The sequence below is a fragment of the Cavia porcellus genome, unplaced genomic scaffold (assembly GCF_034190915.1).
Source record: "Cavia porcellus strain 051 isolate PalLab524CR breed Dunkin Hartley unplaced genomic scaffold, mCavPor4.1 scaffold_19, whole genome shotgun sequence".
NCBI classification, from domain to species: domain Eukaryota; kingdom Metazoa; phylum Chordata; class Mammalia; order Rodentia; family Caviidae; genus Cavia; species Cavia porcellus.
This window is the reverse complement of record NW_026947502.1, coordinates 45,290,717-45,318,327: the sequence shown is the minus strand read 5'-3', so window position 1 is coordinate 45,318,327 and position 27,611 is coordinate 45,290,717. Positions and strand designations below refer to the sequence as shown.

Here is a 27,611-nt window from a genome sequence, read left to right as displayed (position 1 = left end):
AGACACCAAGCTAAAGAAAACCAAGGTAGAAAACCATGAGGGACCAGCATCTTGAGGCGCAGTCTCAAGGCCCTGAGAACACAGGACCTGCATGCTAACTTCCTCAAACAGTACACCCATCTGCTAAGGTAGCACTGGTCTGTCCACCTTCCTATGAACTGTCAGCTAAAACCTTGAGGCCATGCAGAAGCTTCTCATCCCAAACACCTCATCACTACATCTGAAGCGCAGGCACCAAGAAACAGGTCCTCTGTCACATGCCCTCCTGAGCAAGTGAGGCTCTATGTCAGGCGTGTTCCCCGTCATGCCAACACATATCAGCTGTGGCCTACCTCTCGTCCACTCCTCCCCTTCATCCTCCACTATGTGCCAGGCACCATCTGCACACCCTGCTCCCTCCAACCAGAATGCCTGGTCACTTTCTCAAATAGGGAATTCCTGCTCTTTCCTATGGCACCCCTGCCCTTGATATCATGACCTTGGGTTCCCATATACACACCCAGTATGCATCCAACAGGGGCACAAAGACAGAGCTAGGCTTGTCTTTGACCTCTAGAGATAGGGTACTAAGCTGTGAGGGACACCTACTCCAGTCAAATGTGCCTTAGGTTATATCCCAGATCCAAACTTCTATATACCCCACGTTATCACATGCAACATGGGCTTTCATGCACAAGCAACATGTGAATAAAGTCAAGTGCTTAGAACAGTGCTAGTGAACGTATGGCACACATACCACAGCAGGCACACAGAGCCCTCTCTGTCGGCAAACGAGCCAAGTCAACCCAACATGGGATAAGGGTTGATTTTTCTAAGCTAGGTTTAACTGCAGTCCTGGAGTTTTGAGATAAATAAATGGGTTTTAGATTGCAGTTTGGGCATTCAGTCTCTAAAAAGTTAAGAAATACTGGCTTAGCACAAGCACTAGTCATTCCTCCTAATATAGGAACTCCAGTCTCCTTTGCCCAGCTGCATAATCTGTATATTCCTTCCCCAGTGCTGTGTGAGGGTGAGAAAACCTTACAGGGCACCTGACACTGTGCCTGGCTGCAGGTACTGCACACTGGTATTAGCTGCCATCCCCATTCGACGGATGACTAATGAGACCTGGCACTCTGCAGGCGCTCCACTTACATGCCAAGACTTCACTTTAGATTTCTATATAATTAAAACATATGGGGAAAAGTTATGTGAAAACAGAATACCAAAATGAATTTACAGAGTAATTTCAACTGTCTAAAAAATATTCAAGTCAAAAAAGAAAAGATTCTGATGGATTCAATGCTGAATTGTATAACAAATTTAAAATTTTAGAGAAGACCTAATGACATTACTCCTCAAACTCTCTAATGAAATTGAAAGGAAAACAATACTACCAGAGTCATTCCTGGAAGAAGCATCATCTGATACCAAACCAGAAAAGAACTCAAAAAAAAGAGAACTGCAGGCCAATCTCTCTCACACCTAACAAAGGAAGATACAAAAATCCTCAATAAGATACTGGCAAACAGAATATAGCAAATCATGAAGAAGATTATACACCATGACCAAGTAGGGACCATCCTGGGATGCAGGCATGGTTCGATACATGCAAATCAATCAATATAATACACCATACCAACAGAGCCAAAGAAAAAAATCACATGATCATCTTAATAGATGCAGAAAAAGCTTTTTGACAAGATGCAATGCCTACTCTGATTTTTTTAAAAGCCCTACAGAAAATTGGAATAGTTTTTATCTCAATCTGATAAAACCAATCAGCCAAGCAAGGTGGCACACATCTGTAATCCCAGCACTCTTGAGAGTGGGAGACCCTGAAGTAGGAGGATCCCTGCAAGTTCAAGCATGCCTGGGCACATAGTGAGTTTAAAGCCGGTCTGTTCTACACAGCAAGACACTGTAAAAACAAAAACAAGAACAAGCCATTTGTGACGAACCATGAAGCCAACATCGTACTAAACAGTCAAAAACTGAAAGCCTTCACTCTAAAATCAGGAACAAGACACGGATGTCTACTATCATCACTCCTATTCAATATCGTTCTGGAAACTTTAGACACAGAAATTAGCAACAGAAAGAAATTAAAGTAATAAAGATAGGAAAAGAAGCTAAATTAGCATTATTTGCAGATGACATGATTCTCTACATAGAAGGCTTCAAAAACTCCACAAAAAGACCCCTACCTTTAACAATCAAATTCAGTCATATAGCTGGATACAAAGTCAATATTCAAAAATCAATAGCATTCCTATACAAAAATAACACTCACTGAGAGAAAAGTTAGGAAAAAGAGACCTTTCACAATAGCATCCAAAAAAATAAAATACCTAGAAATCAATGTAATGGAAATAAAAGACCTTTACGTTGAAAACTACAATACTCTGAAAAAGGAGATTGAGGAGAATGTGAGAAAATGGAAAGATGTCCCTTCTCATGAGTAAGAAGAACCAAAAATGTAAAAATGACTCTAACCCCCAAAATTATTATATGGATTTAATGCAATCTCAATCCAAATACCATTAGCATACCTCACGAAACTAGAGAAAATATTCCTAAAATTTATTTGGAACTAGACAAGACTTAGAATAGCAAAAATTACTCTGGGCTACAAATGCAAGGCAGGACGCATCACATTCCCTGACTTGAAATTATTCTATAGAGCTACTGTGATTTAAAACAAAACAAAACATACACCTGAGAATCAATGGAACAGATCAGAAGATGCAGAACAACTCCAAATACACTCAGCCATCTTATTTTTAACAAAGGAGCCAAACACATCCACTGGAAGAAAACTGGCTCTTTTAATAAATGGTCCTGGAAAAACTGGATTTCTACATACCGAAGACTAAAACTATAGCCATGTCTATCACCATGCTCTGAAGTCAAAATGGATCAAAGATCTAAATATTAAAACAGAAATACTAAATATGTTAGAAGAGAAAATGGTAGAACTCTTGCAGACATAAGTATAAGCAAAGACTACATGAATAAAACATCAGTTACACAAGAAATACCACAAAGAATCAACAGTTGGGATCTCGTCAAATAAAAACATTCTGTACAGTAAAAGAAATCAGCAACAGAATGAAAAGACAACCTACAAAGTGGGAAAAAAATCTTAGCCAGTTGTTCCTCAGACAAAGGATTAATATATAGAACATATAAAGAATTAAAAACAATCATATCCCCCAAATTTAAAGACCTAATCCAAAAATGGGCATCTGAGATGAATATACACTTCTCAGATGAAGAAATACAAAAAACAAAAATGTGAAAACATGCTCAACATCACTATTCATTTGACAGATGCAAATTAAAACAACACTCAGACATTTCCTCCCCTTTAGCTATTGCTGATTTCCTTTTATGTTATTTTGAAATCCTATATCACTTTCACTGTTTTGATTGGTTTTCTTCTGTTTTGTTCAATTTTAATGTCTGATGGTATGGACAGCTATTTTGAAGATAACTATAGAGGCACTATGACAGCCATTGTTAATTTGTTATTATCATGTTTTGAAGTCCTGTATCACTTTCGCTGTTGTTTTGATTGGCTTTATTCTGTTTTATTTTTCTTGATTTTATTCTCTTAAAAATAAATTTAAAAAATAACAACACAGATTCTACGTCACTCCAGAAATAAGTTATCATCAAGAAATCAACCAAAAAAAAAAAAAATACTGGAGGGGTTGTGGGGAAAAAGGAACTCTACTCCACTGTTGGCAGGAATGCAGACTGTTATAAGCACTGTAGAAATCAGTGTGGATATTCCTCAAAAAACTAGGTTTGGTGGTCCCATTCAACCTGGTTATTCCACTTCTTGGTATCTTCCTGAAAGAATTAAAAGCATCATACCACAGCAATATATGCATACCCATGTTGACAGCAGAAAAGTTTGTAATAAGCTAAATCTTGAAACATCCCAAATGCCCATCAACTGATGAACTGATAAAAAAGATTTGTTTTTTTAATAGAATGGAGTACTACTCAGCCATAAAGAAGGATAAATATGAGTCATTTAAGTTAAATGGATGGACCTTGAGATCATACTTCTTAAGTTAAGTAAATCAGACACATGTTTGCAAATATCACACTGTCTTTCTGGTGTAAAAAACTGAAAGTATAAATAAGGACCAAAATGTATAGTAGATATTGTGAAATAAGAAACTGTTCAAAAGGAAAGGGGAACTAGAGGCAGAGAAGGGGAAAGAAAGGAAGAGAAAAGAAAAGAGGAAAACAAAGCCTTGTAAATATGGAGGGAAAAACAGTTGAAGGAAGGTTAAGGGAATGGGAAAAAAGAAATCAAGATATATCATGTCAGATATACACCGTGATAATTATGTATACTTCAATTGTACCAATAAATAATAAAGAACAGAAATCATATCTATATTATATGATTTTATCTTTGAGTAGTGGCATTATGGGTATTTTTAAATTTTTTTGTATTTTATGAATCTCCCAATGAGCACATATACAGATAGATAGATAGATAGATAGATAGATAGATAGATAGATAGATAGGTAGATAGATAGAGATAGAGATAGACTGTTTTGTTTCATTTTGTTTTGTTTTTGGTGGTCCTGAGGATTGAATCCAGGGCCTCCACACTAAGCTAATCCTCAGCCTTTTTTAAATTTTTAGATGGGGTCTTCTACTAAGTTACCCAGACTGGACTCCAGTACACTAGCCTCCTGCCTCAGACTCCTGCAGTGTCAGGATTATAGCCAGGGCCTCTACTCCTGGTTCACATTATACTTTTATCAATCAACTTATACACAAGCACACACTTATATAAAGTCATACTATCAGTTCACTCTTAAGTCTAACCTCTTCCCTGACCTACCCTACTGCACTCTCCATACAGGAGACCAACAGCACTGAGGATTTAGGTCCTCCCCAGAGAGTAAAGGGAGTTCAGAGCTGATGCAGAGGATTTTCACAGTACCTTCCATCAGGGCCAGGCAATACTATGAATTAACGGCAAGGAAACAACACACTCAGGCATAGGAATCAGAGTCACCAGACTCAATTCACAAGCTGGACAAACTTCCCTGAGGGGACTAATTTGCTCTGCGCAAACAATGCCACTGTGTGAGTGGTGGGTGGTTAGATGCCTAAAAAGAGTTTTCCAAAGGAAAGAAAAGGTAGTCCAAACTATTGTACTCAAATAAGCTCTCTCTCTGCTTTCCATCACCTGCACTGACTTGGCCTTGTAGAGTACACTACAGAGTACAGCGAAAGGAGTATAAGCCCAGCTCCTAACAGGGAGTACAAGGTGCCAGCTCCTGACTTGCATGAGAGCTGTTCTGTCTCCACACAAGGGCAAGTCTAAACAACTTTCCCAAGACAAACAGCTACATGGTAAGAGTCAGAGCCCTGAGGGCGAAGACCATGCTCTGTCCATTATGCAGGTACCTCTCTTCCCTTGTGTGACTGACACCATTAATTCAAGCAGCATTAGAACTTGAGTATGAGGGCATTTACAAGGAAATCCCATGACGTGATATATAGCACCTTGAAAATAGAAGACAGCAAGCAAGCACGTATGGGAGCTTTGGGGTGCGATGAGCCTGAATCTGAGTAAATCCCAAGCACTAAGCTCTCTGACAGAGTAATGTGCCCTCTGTCACTGCAAGAGGCCCTGATGATAGATGGAGATATCATTAGAGTTGTTATGAAGATAAAATGAGACAGTATCAGGTCTCAGACTAGCAATCTGGCACACAGAAGCAATGTGGGTAGTTTTCGGGAAACCTTCCAGAAACTATCCAGCACTACAGTAGGATTTGCCTTTCACATTCTACTGCCCATTTCGATTCTTTCAACAAACATACATCAAACCACTAAAGATTCACATGACAAGCACTATGCTAGGTTCCAGGGACAAATGGAGAAAGCCTGGTGGAGTCTCTGATTATTATAAGAAATAGACATTGCAGAAGTCCTCCAAAACCTAGACCCAGATGAGAGAGAATATTATTCTCGATCTGAAATTTTTAAGAATTTATACTGATGTTGCACATAGAACAGGTTCAATAATTTTTAACTCATTGTCTAGCACTAAACTAAGATTTGCTGTCCTAATAGATTCCCAGATCAGTAATGAAAGAACAAAATCCCTCATCTATCAGTATGGCCCATCACAAATTCCTTACTGGGGGGAAGGGCAACTATATTCAAAAGCTATAGTAATAGCACCATTCTTGCCCACTTTGATGGCATTTCATTTCCTAAAAGGGTCTCTACTAAAGGTTGGCTCTGCTGAAATGAACTCTGGGAGTTCTCCCAGAGTTCCTCCATGCCCTGGACCTAGCTGCACGATCCCTGAGGATGACATAATCAGGAGGCAATAATCTGCAATGAAGAACGAAATTAGAGAAATACCATCAACTGCGATGTCAACTGGGCTGTCCTGCACAGGCATCTGCCAGCACAACCCAAGAGGAAGACCAGGGGGAGGAAGCAGACACTTGGTGAGTGCTAGGTATTGCTATTGCTATAGCCTTACCAGACAGCGTGACCCAGTGGCACTTCCACAAATAGGGCATCGCTGAGCTTTGTACACAAACTGTCTCTGGGTAGACAGTGACTCTCTTCAGACATGTTGCTCAGACATGCAGATGCAGTGGGGGGCGAGATTCAACCATCTGTGGCCTGACCTCTTCTTTTATATGCCCATTGGTTGAATTCTAAAGACAACCCTGAGATATAACACTGTATTTCAATTATAAGAGTATAAGAGTATAATTATTCTTCAGTTTAATTTTTTGCCTACCCATGACACACCAAAGGATCTCAAACAATTAACTGGAAATTTAACGTTCAAAAGTTCTCAAAACACAGGGCTAGAACTCCAAATTTCTTCTGCCTCCCATCTTGTTCATTTCTTTTCCATTCATACTCCCAATGGGTTGAATACACTAAGTCTCCCAGCACTGATTAAAAGGCAAGTAAATCACTTTGTCTTAAGATAAGCTTGTTTTGTAAATTTCTCCAGTGTAATCACAAAGCTATAAAATGCTGAAGTGTACAAGAAAGCTTCCACAATGCTGCAAGCCTGTGAGCATCAGGTTGAATGGATTTTAGTCATTCAGGAATTCTGACATCCTCCTGGGAGGCACACCTCCAAGTCCATTCACTGTGGCCAGTCATATGGAGCAGAAATAACACAGGATATGCAACCAGAGCTCTGTGCAGTTCAGTGAATGCATGTGACTCCCTCCCATACCACGCTGTGAGTGCCTTAGGACACCACGCATACATTATTCATGTGCTGGCATAGGGACTGCATATAAATCTAATATAAATGTCTGATTGTTGAAGAATACAATGCCAAGTGAGGTGAGAGCAATTGTAACAGCATAAGCTGGCCAAGCGGCAGAGGTGGCATAATTAACTCCACTGCAAGGGGCTGGAAAAGCCTTCAAAGAGGCAGCATGTGGACTGGGCTATGAACCAGGGCTAGAATGGAAACACACAGAGGCTGTATGGGGACTAGCAATGTTCTGAACAGGCGAAAATGTATCCACAGGCTACAGAAGCACACTGTGCACTCAAAAGGTGGAAGATAGGATCTAACACATCTCGGGGGCCCAGTCCCCAGCACAATAGCCAGCATGCAGCATGTCAGACATGCCCAATAGAGGCCTGCCAAAGAGGAAGGCCAGAAGCTGAGCCAGTGATGGACAAAGTACAGACAGGTGGACAAGCAGGAAGGTCAGCAGTGGCAAAGGAAAATTAAAAGAGTAACCCCCCACCATGGCCTGAGACCTGCCTGTCTTTCAGAAAAACACACAGAACCCATTCACAGCCTAGCTTCCTCACCACACTCTAAGCCCACTCTGGACTGCTCTGGTCCCACTTCCTGAAGTAAGTCCTGCATCTGAAACATCAGAGGGCTAGATAATTATTTGTGCAATAAACAAAAGGAAAGAAGACAGGTCAGCTGAGTAACGTGATGAATTTCTTTGAATGCTGAGCTACGAAAATGAGTAAGGGGAAATGATTTTAAAATATTTACGGAAGATGACAAACAAAATAGCATTTTAAAAGGTAATAATGGTGGCAGCATTGACGATAAAAATGTAGGTCACAGGAAGAGCTACTGTTTACTGAACCTTAGCAAGCCGGGGACTACCCTAACTGCTCCACACATATTAAAGCAACCAGAGGAGTGGTAGAGGCCCAGCTCCACCATGAAGAGAGACTGACACAGAACAGGAGCAAAGTATATTGGTCTAAATCTTTGGGTAAGTGGCAGAGCCAGGATTCAAACCCATGCTAATCTGACTCTAAAGACCATAATGTTGGCTGTAATAACTAAATCTGAACCTGAGGATGGCCTGGCACAGCAGGCTGAGGGACTTTCTCCTAGTCCATCTCTCCCCAGTCCTGTCAGAAGCATCAGAGGCTCATGACTCCATCTCCATCTGTTTTCATGCCCAAACCTACACATGGGACCTGGTGTCAGAACTGCCATGAGGACCAAATTTACTGAGTCCTTTTTCCCTGGACACTCTACTCTGTGCAATGCTAAGTAAAAACCATTTTCTACAACATTTACTTTTAAAACTCAGCTTTGAGTTGTCATGGTATTGGGAGCAATAATTATAGAAAAAGAGCATAATTCACAAGCAGATCAGGGTGAAAAGTTACAAGCCTAATGGAGAATGACATACACAGGGTACTGTAGCCAGTTCAGCACTGGACCCCTGTGCATCGCATGGCTATGGATTCCCTGTGATTAAAATAACAAAGGAGCAATTCTCTTGCATTCCTTGGCTTCCTCTTAGATGATGAGCTAGGATGATATACTTGTATGGTTTCTAGTTTGGGTTTGCTACAGTTTTAATCAATGCATCCTCATCCATCTGAAAAATTGTTAAATTTCACCATTCTAGTAAGTTTGAGAACAAGGAGAAAAAAAACTAAAATGGTTTCTGAAACTACTTAGGGGGAAAAAAAGAAGCCAGGATATTTAGATTTAGAGGCCTGCCTTCTTCAAGTGGGGCACAAATTTACAATCTCAAGGTTCTGGTTTTCCAGGGCTTGGTGGACTGGAGAAACAAAACTACCAGGTCATTTTCACACGTACTAGGACAATGACAAATAGCCACTCCTCAGCTCCCATGAGCCAAGCATGGTACTGGGTACTGCAGAGACACAGACACTCGGTGTAGAATCACTACAGAAGAGGAGCAGATCCTGGTGAGTATCCAGGTGTACATATTAGGTCATTAGCAGTTAGCTAACTTGCTCAAGACCATTTCATGCCCTGAGAATTAGGAGGCAACTCCACCAACAGCAATAACCATCACTAGCAACAGCCAGAAAAGGTATAAGAGGCCACAGATACAACCAAAAAGGTTAACAGGCTCAGTCAATTACTCTCATATGCAAACGGCGGAGCTCAAGACACTGAAAAACTGCCACCTTGATTCATGCCCCCCACAATAAAAAGGCAACTAAATAACACCCCAAGACCTATTTGCACAGTCCTGCTCTTTCCAAGCATATGGTATGCTTCAAAAGATATCTAGCCACACTGCCTATTTTTGTGTTAAATTCTGAGACTTAAGAGTGACACATTCAAATAACAGACAAATCCACTCACAGGGAACAGCTTATCCCTCTCTGATGCCAAATAACTAAAGTATTTATATCTAAGAAACAGCACAGAAGAAATCTACAGTGCAAAAAGTCTCTTCTGCTGCTGCAGCAGTATGGAGGCTGAACAGCTTAGTTGTCAGATACAATGCCATTTCACACCTGCAAAGCAGGCCTTCTGTTTCTCTTTCCCTTCACTACTGCACTGTGAATGCAATGTTTTAAAGGTATGTATGTACAAGGATATGTACGCAGGAATAACAAAAGAAACACATATCAGTAATGTAACATATGCTATTAATTAATTGTTCCCCCTGTAAAATTCAGTGTTTGAAATAATAAGGGTCATCATCTTAGTGCTACAGTTTAGATTAGTGTTGTCAAGTGAAACAGGTTATTTCACATGGATAACAGTACAAAAAGTATTAATGCAATGAACTTACAACATGTAAGAAGCCATTGGTAGTTCCTCCTAATCACAGAAATAATCACTATAATATTCATGAGAAAAGTAAGCAGTAAAAAAATCTATCCCACCTCCATCAAAACACTTATGAATTATTAACTACACCAACATAATTTGATCACTTTTTGTGAGAAATTAAATTAGAAAGTGAAAAATGTATGGAGTATATGTGTATGTACGTACAAATGTATGCATGTAGGTATGTGTACATTTACATACACATATGCATATGCACGTATCTTAAAATATCTGCAGAAAAGTTGATGAGTTCTTAATTTTGGCTTTATTACAATGAAATCTACAACTAAACAAAGTGGCAGTTTACAACTTTTAAGATCTATGAGTAAAGACTTGCTTACAAGTAATTTGCAATCAGACAGACTATGTGGATAGATAATTCTCACTTTGAAATACGGTAGATTATAAACACACAATTCCATGGCAGGAACTTGTGGTCAGGGACATTCTTGCCACATAAAAGCCTAAATGAAAGCAAGGCTGCTAAGAGGCCCACAAAGACCATTTTACCCTTAACATCATGGATCCTTACCAAAAGGATTTTAAAGGGGGCTGTAATAATACAAAATAAAGTAGATCAGGAAAGCAAGGACACTTTTCTTTACCTTAAGGGTAATGTCTGAGGAAAAAGGGTTTACTCAGAGGAGAGTGAGGACATGTACAGACTGGGTGTCCCTGACTGAGGGATGCTCAAAGGAAAAGATAAAGAGTCGACAGGCAGGCTCCCGCCCACAACAGACCCCAAGCACTGTCTGCAGACACCGAGTGTGTACTGAGAGCAAGTGTGCATGGAGTACTCCGCTGCTCAGCAGAGGCCTCCTGTACCAAAATAGTATGCGTCACCCTCAGGTAGCGCTGTTTGGTAGGTACTGGTGCTCACACCCACTATGCTCAGCTCTCAGGCACTGAGGCCATGGCAGCAACACACAGACCCACCCTACCCCCGAACACTACTAGAAGTGGTTAAACACATTTCTAGATAAAAACAGGTGAAGTCACTCGCCTGGCACACAGAGTACAGACAAAAGAAAAGCGATTTTTACTCCTAAGATACAAAGTAATGCTAATTGTCACACACACACACACACACACACACACACACACACACACACACACACACCTAGGAATCCAGAGAAAAGAGCATTTAATTCCATATGGCAAAGTCTCAAAGAGTATCCATTTAAGAGACTTTTAGAGAAGCTAAACTCAACAGGTTTCAAGTATGGATACTACTAAAAGGGAAATAAATGTTACTTAATATCTACAACTGCATGCTACATTGTGTCCACTCCTCTGTCACCCACACCCCAACATATAACTCCTGCTTATGTTCCCTTTGTCATCCCTTCACACTGAGCAGGTAATCTGCTAATGCTGACAGGTTTTCAGGACTGCAGAACACAGTGACAAGAATTATTCCCCTCGCCAGGGATATAGCTCAGTGGCTCAAGCACCTGTCTGGGAAGTGCAAGGTCATGAGTTCAATCCCTGGTACCAAAAAAAAAAAAATTATTTCCTTTGTATAATTTTGAAGCAGCTGGTTTGTTTTCATCAATTTAATTCTCATGTAAAGGTACTGCAGTTTGGGACAATAATTAAAAAAAGAATGATAGGTATGAGTTTCCACTTGTAATTGTGGTGCTTTGTAATCTGTGTTACTATTCCAGTCTATATATTCATGTGTGTCAATCTTCTTCTTTCATGATTTAAAGTTAGGAAACCACAGCTGAGAATCAGAAGACCTTGGTTCTCCCTCTGGTTCTTTGTGAACCTACTACATAGCCTGAGATTTGCTGACCTCTTCTTTATCTATAAGGTGAGGGCAGTAATATTCATCCTTCCCAAGAACAACTAGAGGTAGGTGCAGAAACATAACACCAAAAACAACAGATCACACATGGGCAAAGCATGATGAGAAACTCAATCTGAGGGCTGGGAAGAGAAGGTAAGTGTGCAGACAGTGTCAGGATAGGCACCACCAAAACATTTCACTGGGATTCTGCCCAGTTGCCACAAGCATTCCCAACTTTCTGCATCACTGTTAGTAAATACATACTGGAGACAGCCAGGTAAATGGAAGAGGATGGTAGCCTCTTGGGCGAGACAGGGATCTTCTGGGAAGGAACACAAGGGAGCTTTCTCATGGAGTGAAAAACTATACCATATATCACAGTAAGGAGAAGGATACATGTTTGGCAAAACTCATTAAATGGTTCACTAAAAATGTGTACACTTAACTGCATAGAGATTTTACAAAAATAAATTGAATTCTAATTAGTGAGATGCATGCTGATGTATTTAGAGGTAAAACACACTAAAATCAGCAACTTACTTTAGCATTAAAACATAAGATTATTAGGTGACTAGGAAGCTGCATACACTGGTGATGAAGCAAAAATAGCAAAATGCTATCTGCAAGGGCCTAGATGGTAAGGGTACAAGGTTTACCATAAAATCCCTTTAAATCTCCTATTTGTTTGCATACTTTCCTAATAAAAAGACAGGGTAGGAGGGAGGCCTGATGCAAAGGCCTAAGGAAACAAAGGCCAGGGTAGCTGCAAAGGTGGGCAGTGCCTCCCACTGGACAGCATCCCAGGGAGAATGACATGGGAAGGACAGTGAGCACAGGGGCCACCCAACCCATCAGAAGCTGGAAGTGGCTCGCCATATTTCTTTACTTCATCCTGACAAATGACACACAAGACAGGGATGCTCTTATTAGCCTCATTCTCTACAGCTGAAAATGGCTTTCCATCAGCAGTCCTCAGTACCAAGTATCTGCCATGTGCCTGGCCCTGGAAATAAGAGAAAAAACCTAGTTGTAGACTTTGAGAGACGTAGCCAGCCTGCCACAGAAACAGCCCAGTAAAAATGTAGTCCCAACGGAATCTGCCATAAAGAAAGACAAACATGAGGTATCTGTAAGTAAATGGATATACTTTGAGGCTGTAACAGTAAATGAAATAAATCAAATTAAAAGCTTACATTTCACATGGTTTCTCTTACATGAGAACCTCAAGTGTGTGTGTGTGTGTGTGTGTGTGTGTGTGTGTGTGTGTGTAGAGAGAGACAGGAGAAAATAGAAGATAAACAGGTAGGAAGATCATTTTCAAATGGAGGGGGGATAAGAGATGGAGGAAGGGAGATGGAAGGAAAGGAAAGGGGATGGAAAAAAGAGAACTGAAGAAAAAAATGAGAACAGAGCTTTTGCAAATGGGAAGAGGACCAAGAGTTGAAAGGAGCGGGGACTTACGGGAGAACATGGCGGACAGATAGCAGCAGCTACGGAGGCTCTCTGAAACACCCAGCTTAGAATTCAGGAATGGTGCTGAGTAAGGAATAATAAGAAAGAGGAGATATTCCCTGGTGACCCAAGAACGAACTGGGCTGAGAGAAACCAACTGGGAATGCAATCCTGGTGCTATAACAGGAACAGATAAAGCCTCAGAGTGGAATCTGTAGCCTGCGCCACTGGAAGCCACGATTTGGGTTTCCCACTGCTGCCGCTGCTGCGTCTGCATCAGCTCAGCAGGGAGAGAGACTCGCGGAAGCTCTGAGAACTGGAATCGGTGAACGGAATTGAGAGCGGGACGGGCGGGGAGCCGTGCATCCACCTCCGATAAGTGAGGGAAAACTGGGACTCTTCCACGGTCTAGGAGACTCCAACAGAGGACATTCTGGGACCGGGCAGACTTGCAGTAACAGGGCGCTGCAGTGACTTCAGTCACATATCCCCCTCTCAAGCGGGATTGGTGAGCAGTGCCTAGCCCACGTGACGCTGCTGGCTGAGACCCAGTAGGCTAGCACAACCCAGGTCTCAGCTCCTGAAGGTAGACTGACCTGGAGGGGGAGGCCCCACAGAGGCTGCCTGGTCTGCAACTTCCTGGTGCGCTGCAGTGGGTGACAACACCTAGCCGGCGCAATTCAATCAGACTGTGGCTGACAGGGAAGGAATCTGGGCCTCCTATATACGCTTGCATATATAAGGAACAAAGAATATGGGAAGAGGCAGCAATAAGAAAGGGTCCTCGGCCCCCAATCCTGAGAAAGAGACAACAGCAGACACAGCACCAATAGACATAAAGCACTATCTCGAGAGCCTCATAGACAAGTTCAGGAATGAAGTTATTAATGACCTGAAGCTAGACATAAGCAGAATAGTTAGAGAAATGCTAAGCACCACCAAGAAAAAACACATGGTGGAATGGCAGAACAGAAAAAGAGGGGAGAATTGTTTAATGGAGAAAATAGAGAAAGCATAGAATACGTGAAGCAGGTTCAAAGAGACTATCAGGAAACTAAAAAGTCTATTGAAAACTGGCATAACAGCTTGAAAGAAACTAAGGACAGATTATCTGAACTGGAGGGAAGATTTGTAATATGGGAGAATGAAATGAAAAACTTCTTAAAAATAACAAAGAAACAAACAGCAATAATACAAAGACAAGAAGATGATAAGAGCATCTATAACTTAAGAATTAAGAACATAAAAGAAGAAGTAGGGACACAAACAAATGAACTACAAAAGCTATTCACAGAAATAATCCAGGAGAATTTTCCTAATTTAGCAAAAGGTAAACATACTCAGTTGTATGAAGCATACAGGACCCCAGCCACCTACAACCCAAACAGAGCAACATATAATAATTAAAATTCCAGAAATCCAATACAAGAACAAAATACTAAAAGCCGTCAGAGACAAGAAACAGATCACTTACAAGGGAACACCCATCAGAATTACAGCAGACTTCTCTGCACAAACCATCAAATCACGAAGAGCGTGGGGGGAAATAATTCAAGCTTTGAAAGATAATAATCTCCAGCCAAGATTGATATATCCTGCACAACTATCCCTGGAAATTGATGGAAAAACAAGATGCTTCCAGGATAAAGAGGAACTAGGGGAATATGCAACCACCAATTCAACTCTACAGAGAATACTGCAAGATATTCTAAAAAAGAAAAATACGAAAAATCCAGAAGTAGCGGCAGAGAGGCCACAATGAATGGAGCCGAAAACAAAATGAAGAAGACAAACTGACAACTAATGACAGAAAAAGAGCTCAACAGAAATGAGGCAGAGAAGATTGGATGATAGGAATAGCTATTTTGGAGAAAATGACGTCTTACGAGGTAATACTGATTTAGTATCATCTTGTTTTGAAGTCTCATCAAGCTTTTGTTCTTCTTTCTCCATTGGTCTAAACAGGTGGTATCTTACTGGATTTTATTCTATATGATAGTATAAGCAAAACCTTTTATAGACAAGGAGATTATATAGAAACCATTGTTCATTTTCTGTTAGTTGATTCTAAATACCCTGTAATACTGTCATTCTCTTAAATGGTTTTACATTGTTTTGATATATTTGATGCTACAGTATATGAAGTTATACTCAAATATTTCAAGGAAAGAGACAATATGGTAACTACTTTTATGTCGGGATAATCTTGTGGTGAAACACTATTTTGCTTAAATGGGTATGTTTTGATCTGCGCTGATTTGCTGTTATGCCCTCTTTTAACTCACTCTCCATTTTATTATTTACTTTTTTTATCCTTTTAATTAAGGGAAAAATAAATTTAAAAATAGCAGAATATATTATAGTAACCCCTTTGACTTTCCATTATCTTGATTTAAAGCCCTGTATTGCTCTCACCATCTTGTTTTGACTGATGTTCCTCTATTCTGTTTTGCTTGATAGTACCAGGTTCGAAAGTTTAGGCAACAGCTGTGAAGATAGTGGGATTCATTATGACGCCCATTCTGGTTGACTATTATCTATTTTGAAGACCTATAATGTCTCCAATGTTTTGGTTTTGCTGGTTTTGTTCTTTACTGTTTTGTTCAAATTTTATTATAACTAATGACATAGGCAATTCTATTAGAGATAGGAGGCATTATGGTAACCACTTTTGATCACCTAGTATTATGCTTTTACATTATCTATTACATCCACCCTTTTGACTTGACTGACTGTTCTGTTATGTCACATTTGGTTCTACTCTCTTCCAAAAAAGTAATAAGAACTGTGGGAGCAACAAAACCCAAAATGTGTAATTGTCATTGTACAAAAGAGAGGAAAAGAAAGTGCTCTAAACGATATAACTGCATGTATATTTAAGTGTATAAGATAGATAATGATATTACTGAGTTTTGTTGGATCATTGAACAGAACTGTTTGCAGTCTCACTGTTGGAATGTCCACTTTATAAGCTTTAATTTTGTAACTTGAACAATTATTTCTAAGGCGACAAAATGTAATCCACTAACTGGTGATTTCCTACTGTTTATTTTTTTCTGTAAATCTGTATAACTTGTACCCTTTCTCTGCTTTTTTTTCTTTTTCTCCTTAAATAAAATTTTTTAAAAAAAAGTTGAAAGGAGCAAGACAAGAAAGGAGAGGAGAGGTAGTGGTCAAATAAAAATATTAAGATATATTATATACATGTACCAACTGCCCATGATAAATGTAATGATTATTACGGCAAACATGCACTACTTTTTTAAAGCAGTAGCAGCTACTGCCAGAGTAATTTAGAGCACTGTGAGCAGGAAGGAAGGACCCAACAGCCCAGCCTTAGGAAGGCTTTCCAGAAGAGTAACAATGAGGCCAAACCCAAAAGAAAAATTAACTCACATTAAGGAGGCAAAAGGGTAGCAGTAGAAGGCAGCAAGCTAAGTTTTAGAGAGAAAAAATGGTTTATCTTAGACTTCAGAAGCCAAAACACAGATACCCAGGAAATGGAAACTAGTTCCCGGTGACTCACACAGCAGTGTAAGAGGACAGGGCAAAGCACAAGCTGACACCTGGGGCAGAGGCTTGGCCACACAGGGCTGTGGGCTGTGGGCACAGGGACAGTGAGGCCTGCCAAGGATTTCCAAAGGGAGGGACATGGGAGAGTTGTGCTTCCTAAAGAGCAAATAGTTTCTATGAATAATAGCCACACAATGACCATTTGGGTTTGAGAGAAGGGAAAAATCTTTTCTAGTTGCTACACTGTGAAGGCAAAGTAAATTATAGGAAATGCAAAAAAAAAGGTCACCATACAGGGTATCATTTTCTTATGACTGAATATTAGCTTGCTTGTTCCAATATTAACCAAACCTTCTAACCAAATTAACTTAAATTCCAAGTACTATGTGCAGGTATTTTGTGCTAGGGAGATATTTTCTACCTACTGCATATGTTTGGTCCCAAAAATTGGGAAAAACAGGATGAAACCATTAATTTCCCAAAGACTAAGACCTACTTTAAATAACCAGTCAGTTATTTAAAGTATATCTTCAGCTAATAAACAATCTGAGTGTTCCTCACAATTCTTACCTTTGGTGGGAAGAATTTTTGAGGTGACTTCCAATGTCTCCAACGGTTCCATTCCAATATTCTCCAACGTAATGATGAGTTGCTGAGTTTCTCCATTATAAAGCTGGACAGACACATTAGTAGATATTTCATCACCAGAAGAAGGTTGCAATGAATGTGCAGATCTAAAATAATAGCAATAACAATGATAAATTTTAAAAAGAAGGGAGAAAGAAGAAATCAATAGCACTTTAGGGTCATTCCCATCAGACAAAAGGGTCTACACCCTGATGCACTTCAGAAATAGGACCAGAATTTTCCTTGTGGAGTCAGTGTCCAGCTATCCAGAACATGTGTGAGCTACCACATGGAGGGAACAGGGGTTCACTGGACAGCCATGACTGGCCTCTGTGTATCATAAACCCATCACCCTCCCTCAGTCCTGGTTTCTCATGTGTGTGAAGTAAAAGTCCCTAATTAACAGGTTGTAGATGACAAAAGTTAAACAATGAATTAATTCAGATGAACCGTGAGGGCATAGCTCTCATACTCAGAATTGCCTTGGGGGAAATCTATGGATTAACAGAAATACTTACTGGAACCATTCCTACTGACAACATGAGAACCAGAGCCAAAGAGAAATAAAAAGTGTATACAACAGACTCTACACCCAGGTACAAGTCAAAAGTAGCAAACACTGGTGCAACACAGGGCTGTCTAGCTGCACCCCATGGTACTCTGCCCTCATGCATCTCAGATGAGGCCTTGTATGAGACAGCCCAGTAGCAGCCAGTTCTGCAGACAAGTGCAGCCCAGTACCTAGAGCCCTGAGACTCCTGCACTGATGCCCTGGGCCTGGCTCTGTGAGCCCTGCCCAGTCCCACTGACATCAGAGGATCCACATTGCATATCACCGTTGTTTCTCCTACCAAACCACAAGTATTCTTCCAGCAAAGCAGTTGAAAGCTGGCAAGGAAGAGAGGTATGCACCATAAGGGCACATTAAACATATATACAGGAACCAGGATGTGACTCAGTGGCAAAGAGCATGGCTAGTATGTATAAGGCCCTGGGCTCCATCCCTAGCACTACAAGCACAGAGAGAGACAGAGAGAGACAGAGACAAAGAGAGAAAGAGAAAAAGAAGAGAGAAAAGACAGACAGACAGACAGAAAGAAAGAAAGAAAGAAAGAACGAATGAACAAACGAACAAATGAATGAGAGAAAGAAAGAAAGAAAAAAGAAAGAAAGAAAGACCCACATATACACAAGTTTGGAGAAGTCTGACCACAAAAGGTGGCATGAGGTAGGAGGTACTGAGTCAACATTTCTTCTCTGAACCCAAGGGCTGCGAAGACCCACTCCCGCTTCTTTGGACTCTGAAAGTTTCCACCAAGAGTCACCACCGTCAAATGTACATGAGCCACCACTGCACTGGAAATGAGCTATAAAGTCAGCTAAGCCAGTGGTGGCGAACCTACAGCATGTGTGCCATGGTGATTTGCCATCACCAGAGTAGATCTGCCACACACACCATCCCTGCCTGCAGCCAGCAGCCTCTGATAACCAGATAATCTAATTATTAGTAGTTCTGCCCTGGTCACAGCACACAGGCTCATAGTCAGGCCCAAATGGGTTTCTCATGGCACAGGAGAATTTCATCCCCACCAGAGGACCAGAGGACAGAAAAAAATGTTCCAGACAAGGAAGGACTCACACTTCCTCTGTCCCAGGAAAGAGACCACACTTAAAACAAAGGTGGTGTGGTCAGATGATCATGCACTTCTGGTGCCACTTCTGGGGACTGTGATGGGGAACTCTGGTGTCCTAAACAAGTGTTCAGGAAATAAGAGCATGATGACTTTGGGAAAATGTCCCTGAGTCAAGAAATGAACACTCCGTCAGGAAAGGAACCTGACTCACATCGTCACTATAAATGATTCTTTCTATCCTTTAACACATTATCCTTTCCAAGGGAAAGCTATCTGTAATTAATGTGAATGTGTGGAGAAGATATTAGGAAAATAAAACATAGCAGAGACTAACTACCCTGCATCTCAGACAACAGGATGCTAAGGACCCAGAGCACAGTTTATGCAACCATAAGGTCTGGCCCCAACTCAGCAGCGCTGAGCAAGAGAGCTGGGACATTGCAAAGGAGCTGAGTCCTGAGCAAGCAGGGGCACAAGGAGAAGCAGCAGGAACTCCACACAGCCCTAGGACAAGGTCAAGCAAGGGCCAGGGTGTAGCATCCTGGAAGGAGGGGCCAAGTTCTCTGCAGAGGCACTCCCACGTGGAAACAGGCGAGGGACACACCTGGGCAGACCTAGGAAAGGAGATATGAAGCCTAAGCCAAGGAAACCTCCTCACTCCTCTGATGGATTCCACTGTGTCACACCTCCTCTCCCTAGAAACCTCCTTCTCTAACACTCTTTCTACCCCTCTTCATCTCCTGCTCAGGTTTCAAAAGCAGCTCAGCCACGCCTGAGAAGCTGTGTTCCCTCAGGCTTCAATTGCACCATAGTCTTGCCCTCCTTGCCCATGCACTGGACAGAAAGCTTTTTCGACGAAGGACAATATTTTTATTTCTGCACTAGCAACCAACTCCTAGTCAAATACCTAGCACGTCACAGGTACTCAATTAACATATACTGAAAAATTAGCAAGTACCTCGATTTGGAGCCGCCTTTGCAACACAGATAGAGTGACATCCTGATTTTTAACAGCTTCCTATTTAGTATTCTGTCCTGTGCGACATGTGGGAACACTGGCTCAGCCCAACACAAATCTACAGACCATGGCTGCCAGGCCACCTGACCTTGACACTGCCAGTGCTTGAAGTGTCCAGCCTACCAGGCCACACCACAATCCCTCACCTGGCTTGGAAGGCCCTCTGCATATGGACCCTGCCCATGGGACTCTGTTCCTCTGCAGGGAGACTTCCGGGAAGGGTCGCCATGTTATCCTGCTTTGTGGAGTCCTCTGCTTTCTATCTGGGCAGATCTGCCATCTCTAGACACACTGTTGACCCTCCCATCATAGTATTCAGTTCCACTTCATCTCTTTTTACATTTGTTTGCCGACTTGCTGGTCCCTGGTCTTGGCACATTTTTCCTTGCTTGCCTATCTGACCAAGTTTCACAAATTCTACAAGGCTCCATGTAAGTACCATGTTCTCCGGGAAGCCTTCCTGAGTCTCAGAAGGGAGACATGGGTTCACCTCCTCCGGCCTCCACGTTTCAGGAGCAGTTGGCACATCCGCTCCCAACAGTCTGACTCTCCCTCCAGACTGTGATCCCAGACCCAGGGCAGACCAGGCGAAGGACATTTTTAACTAAATTAACTAATCCCCAAGAGAGGATGGACACACAGCAAAGACATCAAGCAATGTGAGCAACTCTGATGAATCAGGCAAAAGAAGGTTTAAATTACATTACAATCAACACTCACTTAAATTATAGTCACCATTTAAGCCAGAAATCACTCTAGAAAAATATGTACTCTTTATCTCCTCACACCTCTGAGGGACTCCACATTATGTACATGATTTAAAACTAAGAAATAAAAACATGCTAACTCCAAATCAGCTCCATCAGAACACCTTTGCCCAGCACCTGGTCTCTCTCAAAGACTACACCACAGGGCCATTCACAAACCCAGTTCCCCTGTGCTGTGGGTTCCATGAGCAGCCAGGGGAGGCAGGTTCTCTGTGGGAAGAGACAGATACCTAAAAGTAAGCATACTTTCATCAAAATGCATCCACAGAACCATAAAAATGGAAGCAGTCGGGCACTCTTTGTAGGAACAATTGTAACAGCAGAGAAAAATGAGGGACAGAGCGGGACTCAGTGTACCTGCTTCATTCACTCACTAGCTACAAAGATGACCTTTGAGATGGCCTCACTAGCAAGTCAAAGGACACATTACCTACCTTCTTATTATTAATAGCTCTTTTTCTTGGTGCTTTTCACCTTGAGTCACCTCACCCCTCTACTGGAGTGCTGAGGGGCCGCGGTACCACAGTCACCGCATGACCAGCTCACTCAGAGCTCTCAAATGTCAGTTCAAGAGCTTGGTGCTCTGCCTTAACCTGAAGCCCAGGCTGTGTCTTTCTCAATCTGGGCCTCGTGTGCCACTCTACCATCAGGAGCAATGCAAATGGCAAGCAAGCACTGGGTGGATGGAGTCCACAGACTGAGTGGCCAAAACTGCCAGGCTCGCTCATCGGAGAACATGGCGGACAGATAACAGCAACTACCGGAGGCTCTCTGAAAGGCTCGGCTCAGAAGTCAGGAATGATGCGGACTAAGGAGACATGAGCCGGTAGAGATATGCTCTGCTGACTCAGGAACGAACTGGGCTGAGAGAAACCAACTTGGAATGCAGTCCTGGCGCTAAAATAGGAACAGAAAAGACTCGGGTTGGAGGCTGGACCCCGCGCCATTGGAAACTGCGATTTGGGTTTCCCGCCGCTCGGCGGCTGGCTGCCTCCACAGCGGCTCGGCAAGGAGAGACGCACAGAAGCTCTGGGAACTGGAGTCTGAGAACGGAGCCGAAAACAGGACGGACAAGGAGGCATACATTGACTTGTGGCGAGGTGAGTGAGAGAAACTGACACTCTACCACAGTTTGACTCCAGTGGAGGATTTTCTGGGCTCGGGCAGTCCTGTAAGAGCAGGGTGCGGTGGCGACTCCAGCCACACATTCCCCTCTCAGACGGGATTGGTGAAAAGTGCCTGGCCTGCGTGACGCTGTGGGCAGACTTGGTAGGCTGGCCCAACCCAGATCCCAGAGCCTGACGGTGGCCCGGAGGGGCGACTGACTCCCTCATAGGTTGCCTAGTCCGTAACTCCCTGGTGCGCAGCAGTGGGCGGGAACACCTAGCCAGCGCAATTTGATCAGGCTGTGGCTGACAGGCAGGGAAGCTGGGCCTCCTTTGTAAGCTTGCATTTTATAAGGAACAGAGAATATGGGGAAAGGCAGAAACAAGAAAGGCTCCTCGGCCCCCAATTCTGAGAAACAGGCAATAGCGGACACCGCACCAATAGACATTAAGCGCCATATAGAGAGCCTCATAGACCAATTCAGGAATGAAGTTATCAACGACCTGAAGCTAGAAGTATGCAGAATAGTTAGAGAAATGCTAAGCACCACCCAGGAAAAAACAGATGGTGGAATGGAAGAACAGAAAAAGAGGGGAGAATTGTTTGATGGAGAAAACAGAGAAAGCATAGAGTACGTGAAGCAGGTTCAAAGGGACTATCAAGAAATTAAGAAGTCTATCCAAGACTGGCATAACAGCTTGAAAGAAACCAAGGACAGACTATCTGAACTGGAGGGCAGACTTGTAACATGGAAGAATGAAATGAAAACTTCTTAAAAATAACAAAGAAACAAACAGCAATAATACAAAGACAAGAAGATGATAAGAGGAGCCATAATTTAAGGATTAAGAACATAAAAGAAGAAGTAGGGACACAAACAAGTGAACTACAAAAGCTACTCACAGAAATAATCCAGGAGAATTTTCCTAATTTAGCAAAAGGTAAAGATACTCAGATGTATGAGGCATACAGGACCCCAGCTACCTACAACCCTAACAGAGAAACACCCAGGCATATAATAATAAAAATTCCAGAAATTCAATACAAGAACAGAATATTAAAAGCTGTCAGAGACAAGAAACAGACCACTTACAAGGGAACCCATCAGAATCACAGCAGATTTCTCTGCACAAACCATCAAATCATGAAGAGCATGAAGGGAAATAATTCAAGCTTTGAAAGATAATAATCTCCAGCCAAGATTGAGATATCCTGCACAACTGTCCCTGGAAATTGATGGAAAAACAAGGTGCTTCCAGGATAAAGAGGAACTGGGGGAATTTGCAACCACCAATTCAACCCTACAGAAAGTATTGCAGGATATTCTAAAAAAAGGAAAATACAAAGAACCCAGAAATAGTGGCGGGGAGGCCACAACGAATGGAGCAGAGAACAAAATGAAGAAGACAAACTGACAACTACTGACAGAAAAAGAGCTCAACAGAAATGAGACAGAGAAGATTGGATGATAGGGACAGCTATTTTGGAGAAAATGACATCTTAATAGGTAATACTGATTTAGTATCATCTTTTTTTGAAGTCTCATCTAGCTTTTGTTCTTCTGTCTCCAATGGTCTAAACAGGTTGTATATTATTGGATTTTATTATGTACGATAGTATAAACAAAAACCTTTTAAAGACAAGGAGATTATACAGAAACCATTGTTCATTTTCTGTTAGTCGATTCTAAATACTCTGTAATGCTGTCATTCTCTTAAATGGTTTTACATTGTTTTGATATACTTAATGCTACAGTATACGAAGTTGAACTCAAGGACTTCAAGGAAAGAGTCAATATGGTAACTACTTTTGGGTCGGAATTATCTGGTGGTGAAACACTATTCTGCTTAAGTGGTTATGTTTTGATCTGCGCTGTTTCACTGTTATGCCCTCTTTTTTCTCAATCTCCACTCCACTATTTACTTTTTTATTTTTATCCGTTTAATTAAAGGGAAAAAAATAGCAGGATATAATATAGTAACCCACTTTGACTTTCTATTATCTCGATTTGAAGCCCTGTATTACTCTCACCATCTTGTTTTTGACTGATGTTCCCCTATTCTGTTTTGCTGGATAGTATCAGGTTCGAAAGTTTAGGCATCAGCTGAGAAGATAATGAGATTCATTATAACGCCCATTCTCGTTGACTTTTATCTACTTTTGAAGACCTACAATGTCTCCAATGTTTTGGTTTTGTCAGTTTTGTTCTTTACTGTTTTGTTCAATTGTATTCTAACTAATGATATAGGCAATTCTATTAGAGATAGCGGGAGGCATTATGGTAACCATTGTTGATCACCTTGTATTATGTTTTTACATTATCTATTATGTCCACCCTTTTGACTTGACCGATTCTGTTCTGTTATGTCACATTTGGTTTTACTCTCTTCCAAAAAAGCAATAAGAACCGTGGGAGCAATGAAACCCAAAATGTGTAACAGTCATTGTACAAAAGAGAGGAAAAGAAAGTGCTCTAAACTATATAACTGCATGTATATTTAAGTGTGTAAGACAGAAAATGATATCACAGAGTTTTATTGGATCATTGAACAGAACTGTTTGCAGTATCATTGTTGGAATGTCCACTCTACAAGCTTTAATTTTGTGACTTGAACAATTATTTCTAAGAAGGCAATATGTAATCCATTAACTAGTGATTTCCTACTGTTCATTTTTTTCTTCTGTAAATCTGTATAACTTGTACCCTTTCACTGTTTTTTTTTTCTCTTTTCTCCTTAAATAAATAAATAAATAAATAAATAAAAGCTGCCAGGCTCGAGGCAGTCCATGCCCAGGAGAGACACAGATGAGAGCATTCTCTCAAGGCTGCTGTGGGTTCAGCTCCCATCAGCTATCTACACTATACCAAAGCCAAACCAAAACGATTCATCTAAACAAGTGAACTGAGGCATAATTTACAACCATCCAATTCACCTGTTTTAAGTCTGTAATCATTGTGAGTAAATTTAAAAAGCTGTACCATAACCATCACTGACACCAGTCTTACAACATATCCATCCCCCCAAAGAGGTGCTTTGCTGCACTTGCAACCAATCCCCAATCCCACTCCCTGCCCAATCCAAATCTTGATCTGATTCGTGCATCTATAGATTTGTCTTTTATGGAAATTTCATAGAAAAGCAATCATTTACTATGTGATCTTTTACATCTGGCTTCTTTTACTTAGTGTACTATTTCTGAGGTTCATCTATGCTGCAATAAGTATCAGGAGTTCATTCACTTCTATGTTGAGTGGAATTTTATTGTAAAAATGTGCCACATGTTGTTTTTCCATTCATTAGTTGATAGTTATTGGGTCTTTTCCACTCCTTTGACTATTGTGAATAATGTTACTATGAACACTAATACACAAGTTTTCTTATCAAAATACAAGTTACAGCTAAAATATACAATGAATATTTGAATTTTTAAAATTTTATTATAAAAATATATTGCTATTAATTACTCTAAAAATAGTCCTCACTTTGAACACACTTTTCCCATCATTCTTATCACTTCCTAAAGCCATTCTGGAAATCCTCTATCATGAGTATCTTTATGCGGTGAGATAAGAATGCCACTGTTGAATGCAATCTAGAAAGGTAGGCTTGTAAAAGCATTACCTTTCTTAAGCATTACCTTACATTACCTCGTTCCCTTTATTCATTGGGTCTGGCACTGTGCAACTTCTGGCTCCTCCTCAAAGTCAAAATGACAACAAAAGCTAAACATTTTGAGTTGACTCGGGATATCAAGGCAGTCACAACAAGGCAACCAAGAACACTCAGGAAAAAGGACTTCCACAACTGCTTCAGAAAATGGCAAGAACAATGGAATAAAGTGTGTTCAAAGTAAAGTGGAGTATCTTGAAGGGGATCCATGGCATTGTGTCTTTTATTCCAACAAATTTTTTAAAATTTAAACATTCACATATTTTTAGATCATACCTGATATGCTATCATTAGTCTTGGGCAGATACCTAGCAGTGGGATTGTTGGGTTATGTGGTAAATTTATGTTAAACTGTTAAGGAACTAGCAGATTGTCAGAAAGCACTCATGTCCATCAGCAGTAAGAGAGGGGTCCTGGTCTTCTAGCACCTCGCCACCCTGGCTGTCATCTGTCTTCTGATTACAGCCAGTCTAGAGGATGTGAACTAGAATCTTCATGCTCCAGCTCCAGAAAGATGAATTCTGCTGAGCATCCTTCAGGTTGCTTATTAGCTACATGTTCCTCTTTTGTGTTGAAGAGCTATTCAAATCTTTTGCCAATTTTTAATTAGATTGTTTGTCTTCTTATAACTGACTTTTTAAAGTTCTTTATGTGAATACAAGCTCTTTACCAGATATATGATGTGCAAATATTTTCTTTCAGCCTGTGAGTTGTCTTTTCATTTGCTTAATGGTCTCTCTGGAAGCACAAATGTTTTTAATTTTGATGAAGTTCAATTTATCAAAGTTTTATTTTATAGATCCTGCTTTCTTCTGTCATATAAAAAAAAAACACTTTTTCTACCCCAAAGTCATGAATATTCTCTCCTGTTTTCTTCTAAAAATTTTTAATCCTTGTGGCTCTAACAATCAAGTCTAGGATTCCCTCCAAGTTAACTTAACTCCATCTCACTTTACTCCCCAATCGTATGATGCCTCTTCCCATCTCAGCTTCCTCTGTTAAGCAACTACTCTCCCACACATTTAAGCCACCATCACCTGCTGATGTGGTCTCCTGAAGGAATCTTCTCTGCATCCCTGAGGTTGCACACAGCATGTGCCACAGGATCTTGTGATGCTGAGCCATTTGTCAATCTGAAGAATTTCCCATGGGGACAAAGACTAGGATGGCCAAGCCCACTGTCATAGCACTAGCATTTAGCACAGTGCGTAGCAAATGAATAGGCCCATTAAAAGTAGGCACCCCCTTAAAAACATCTCAGAAAAGCACAGGATTCACTTTATAAAAATGGTCCAAAGGATGTTCATTATTATACACATGAGCAAAACTTGAGAAGTTCTCAATTTCCAGTATCTAGGAAATGAATGGTTATGCAATTCTGAACTGGTATCTCTAGGATGTGTTTTTTGAATCAGCAAAAATTGAAGTTTCATAAAGACATGAGGAAAAGTTTCAGCTATGTAGTTACACAAAAAATAATCTATGACATTGTAAATGATGGAATGTGATTTCAACTATTGGAATATGTATCTTTTCTAAAAATAATGGATAAAATATTTTGTGGAAATACCATAAAACATTATGGCAATTGCTTCTAGGACTCCTAAGATTTATTTCTCATTCTTCTTTATGCTTTTCTATAATGTTAAAAAAATAATAATAACAATACCATTTTGTAAAAGTTAAGAGTTTTTCTTAAATCCCCTAAAACCTTAACTGTTTTTTCCAAAAACTTATGGTTCCAAAGGGTAATTTCACATTTTGTGCTGATCTTGATAAGAAAAATCTCAATTATGTTCCAATGCACTTGCAGCAAAGCCATTAACCATTGGTTATTTTAAAGAAATTCTTCACTCGTATTTTGGACAAAAGAAAACTTCAGATTAACTCACTCTTTGTGCTATTTTTTTAAATACAACACTAAAAGAGT

The 27,611-nt window shown here is 40.8% G+C and overlaps 1 protein-coding gene across 6 annotated transcripts in view; it reads right to left on the bottom strand.

The window, feature by feature from the left end:
* The window catches only part of Trappc9 (trafficking protein particle complex subunit 9), a 703,342-nt gene that overhangs the window by 487,382 nt on the left and 188,349 nt on the right, over window positions 1-27,611 (bottom strand). For all 6 annotated transcript variants that reach the window (XM_063231022.1, XM_063231023.1, XM_063231024.1 and 3 more), the window contains one exon: window positions 17,428-17,591. In XM_063231022.1, the coding sequence (XP_063087092.1) occupies window positions 17,428-17,591 (164 nt within the window). The remainder of the gene's footprint in view (window positions 1-17,427; window positions 17,592-27,611) is intronic.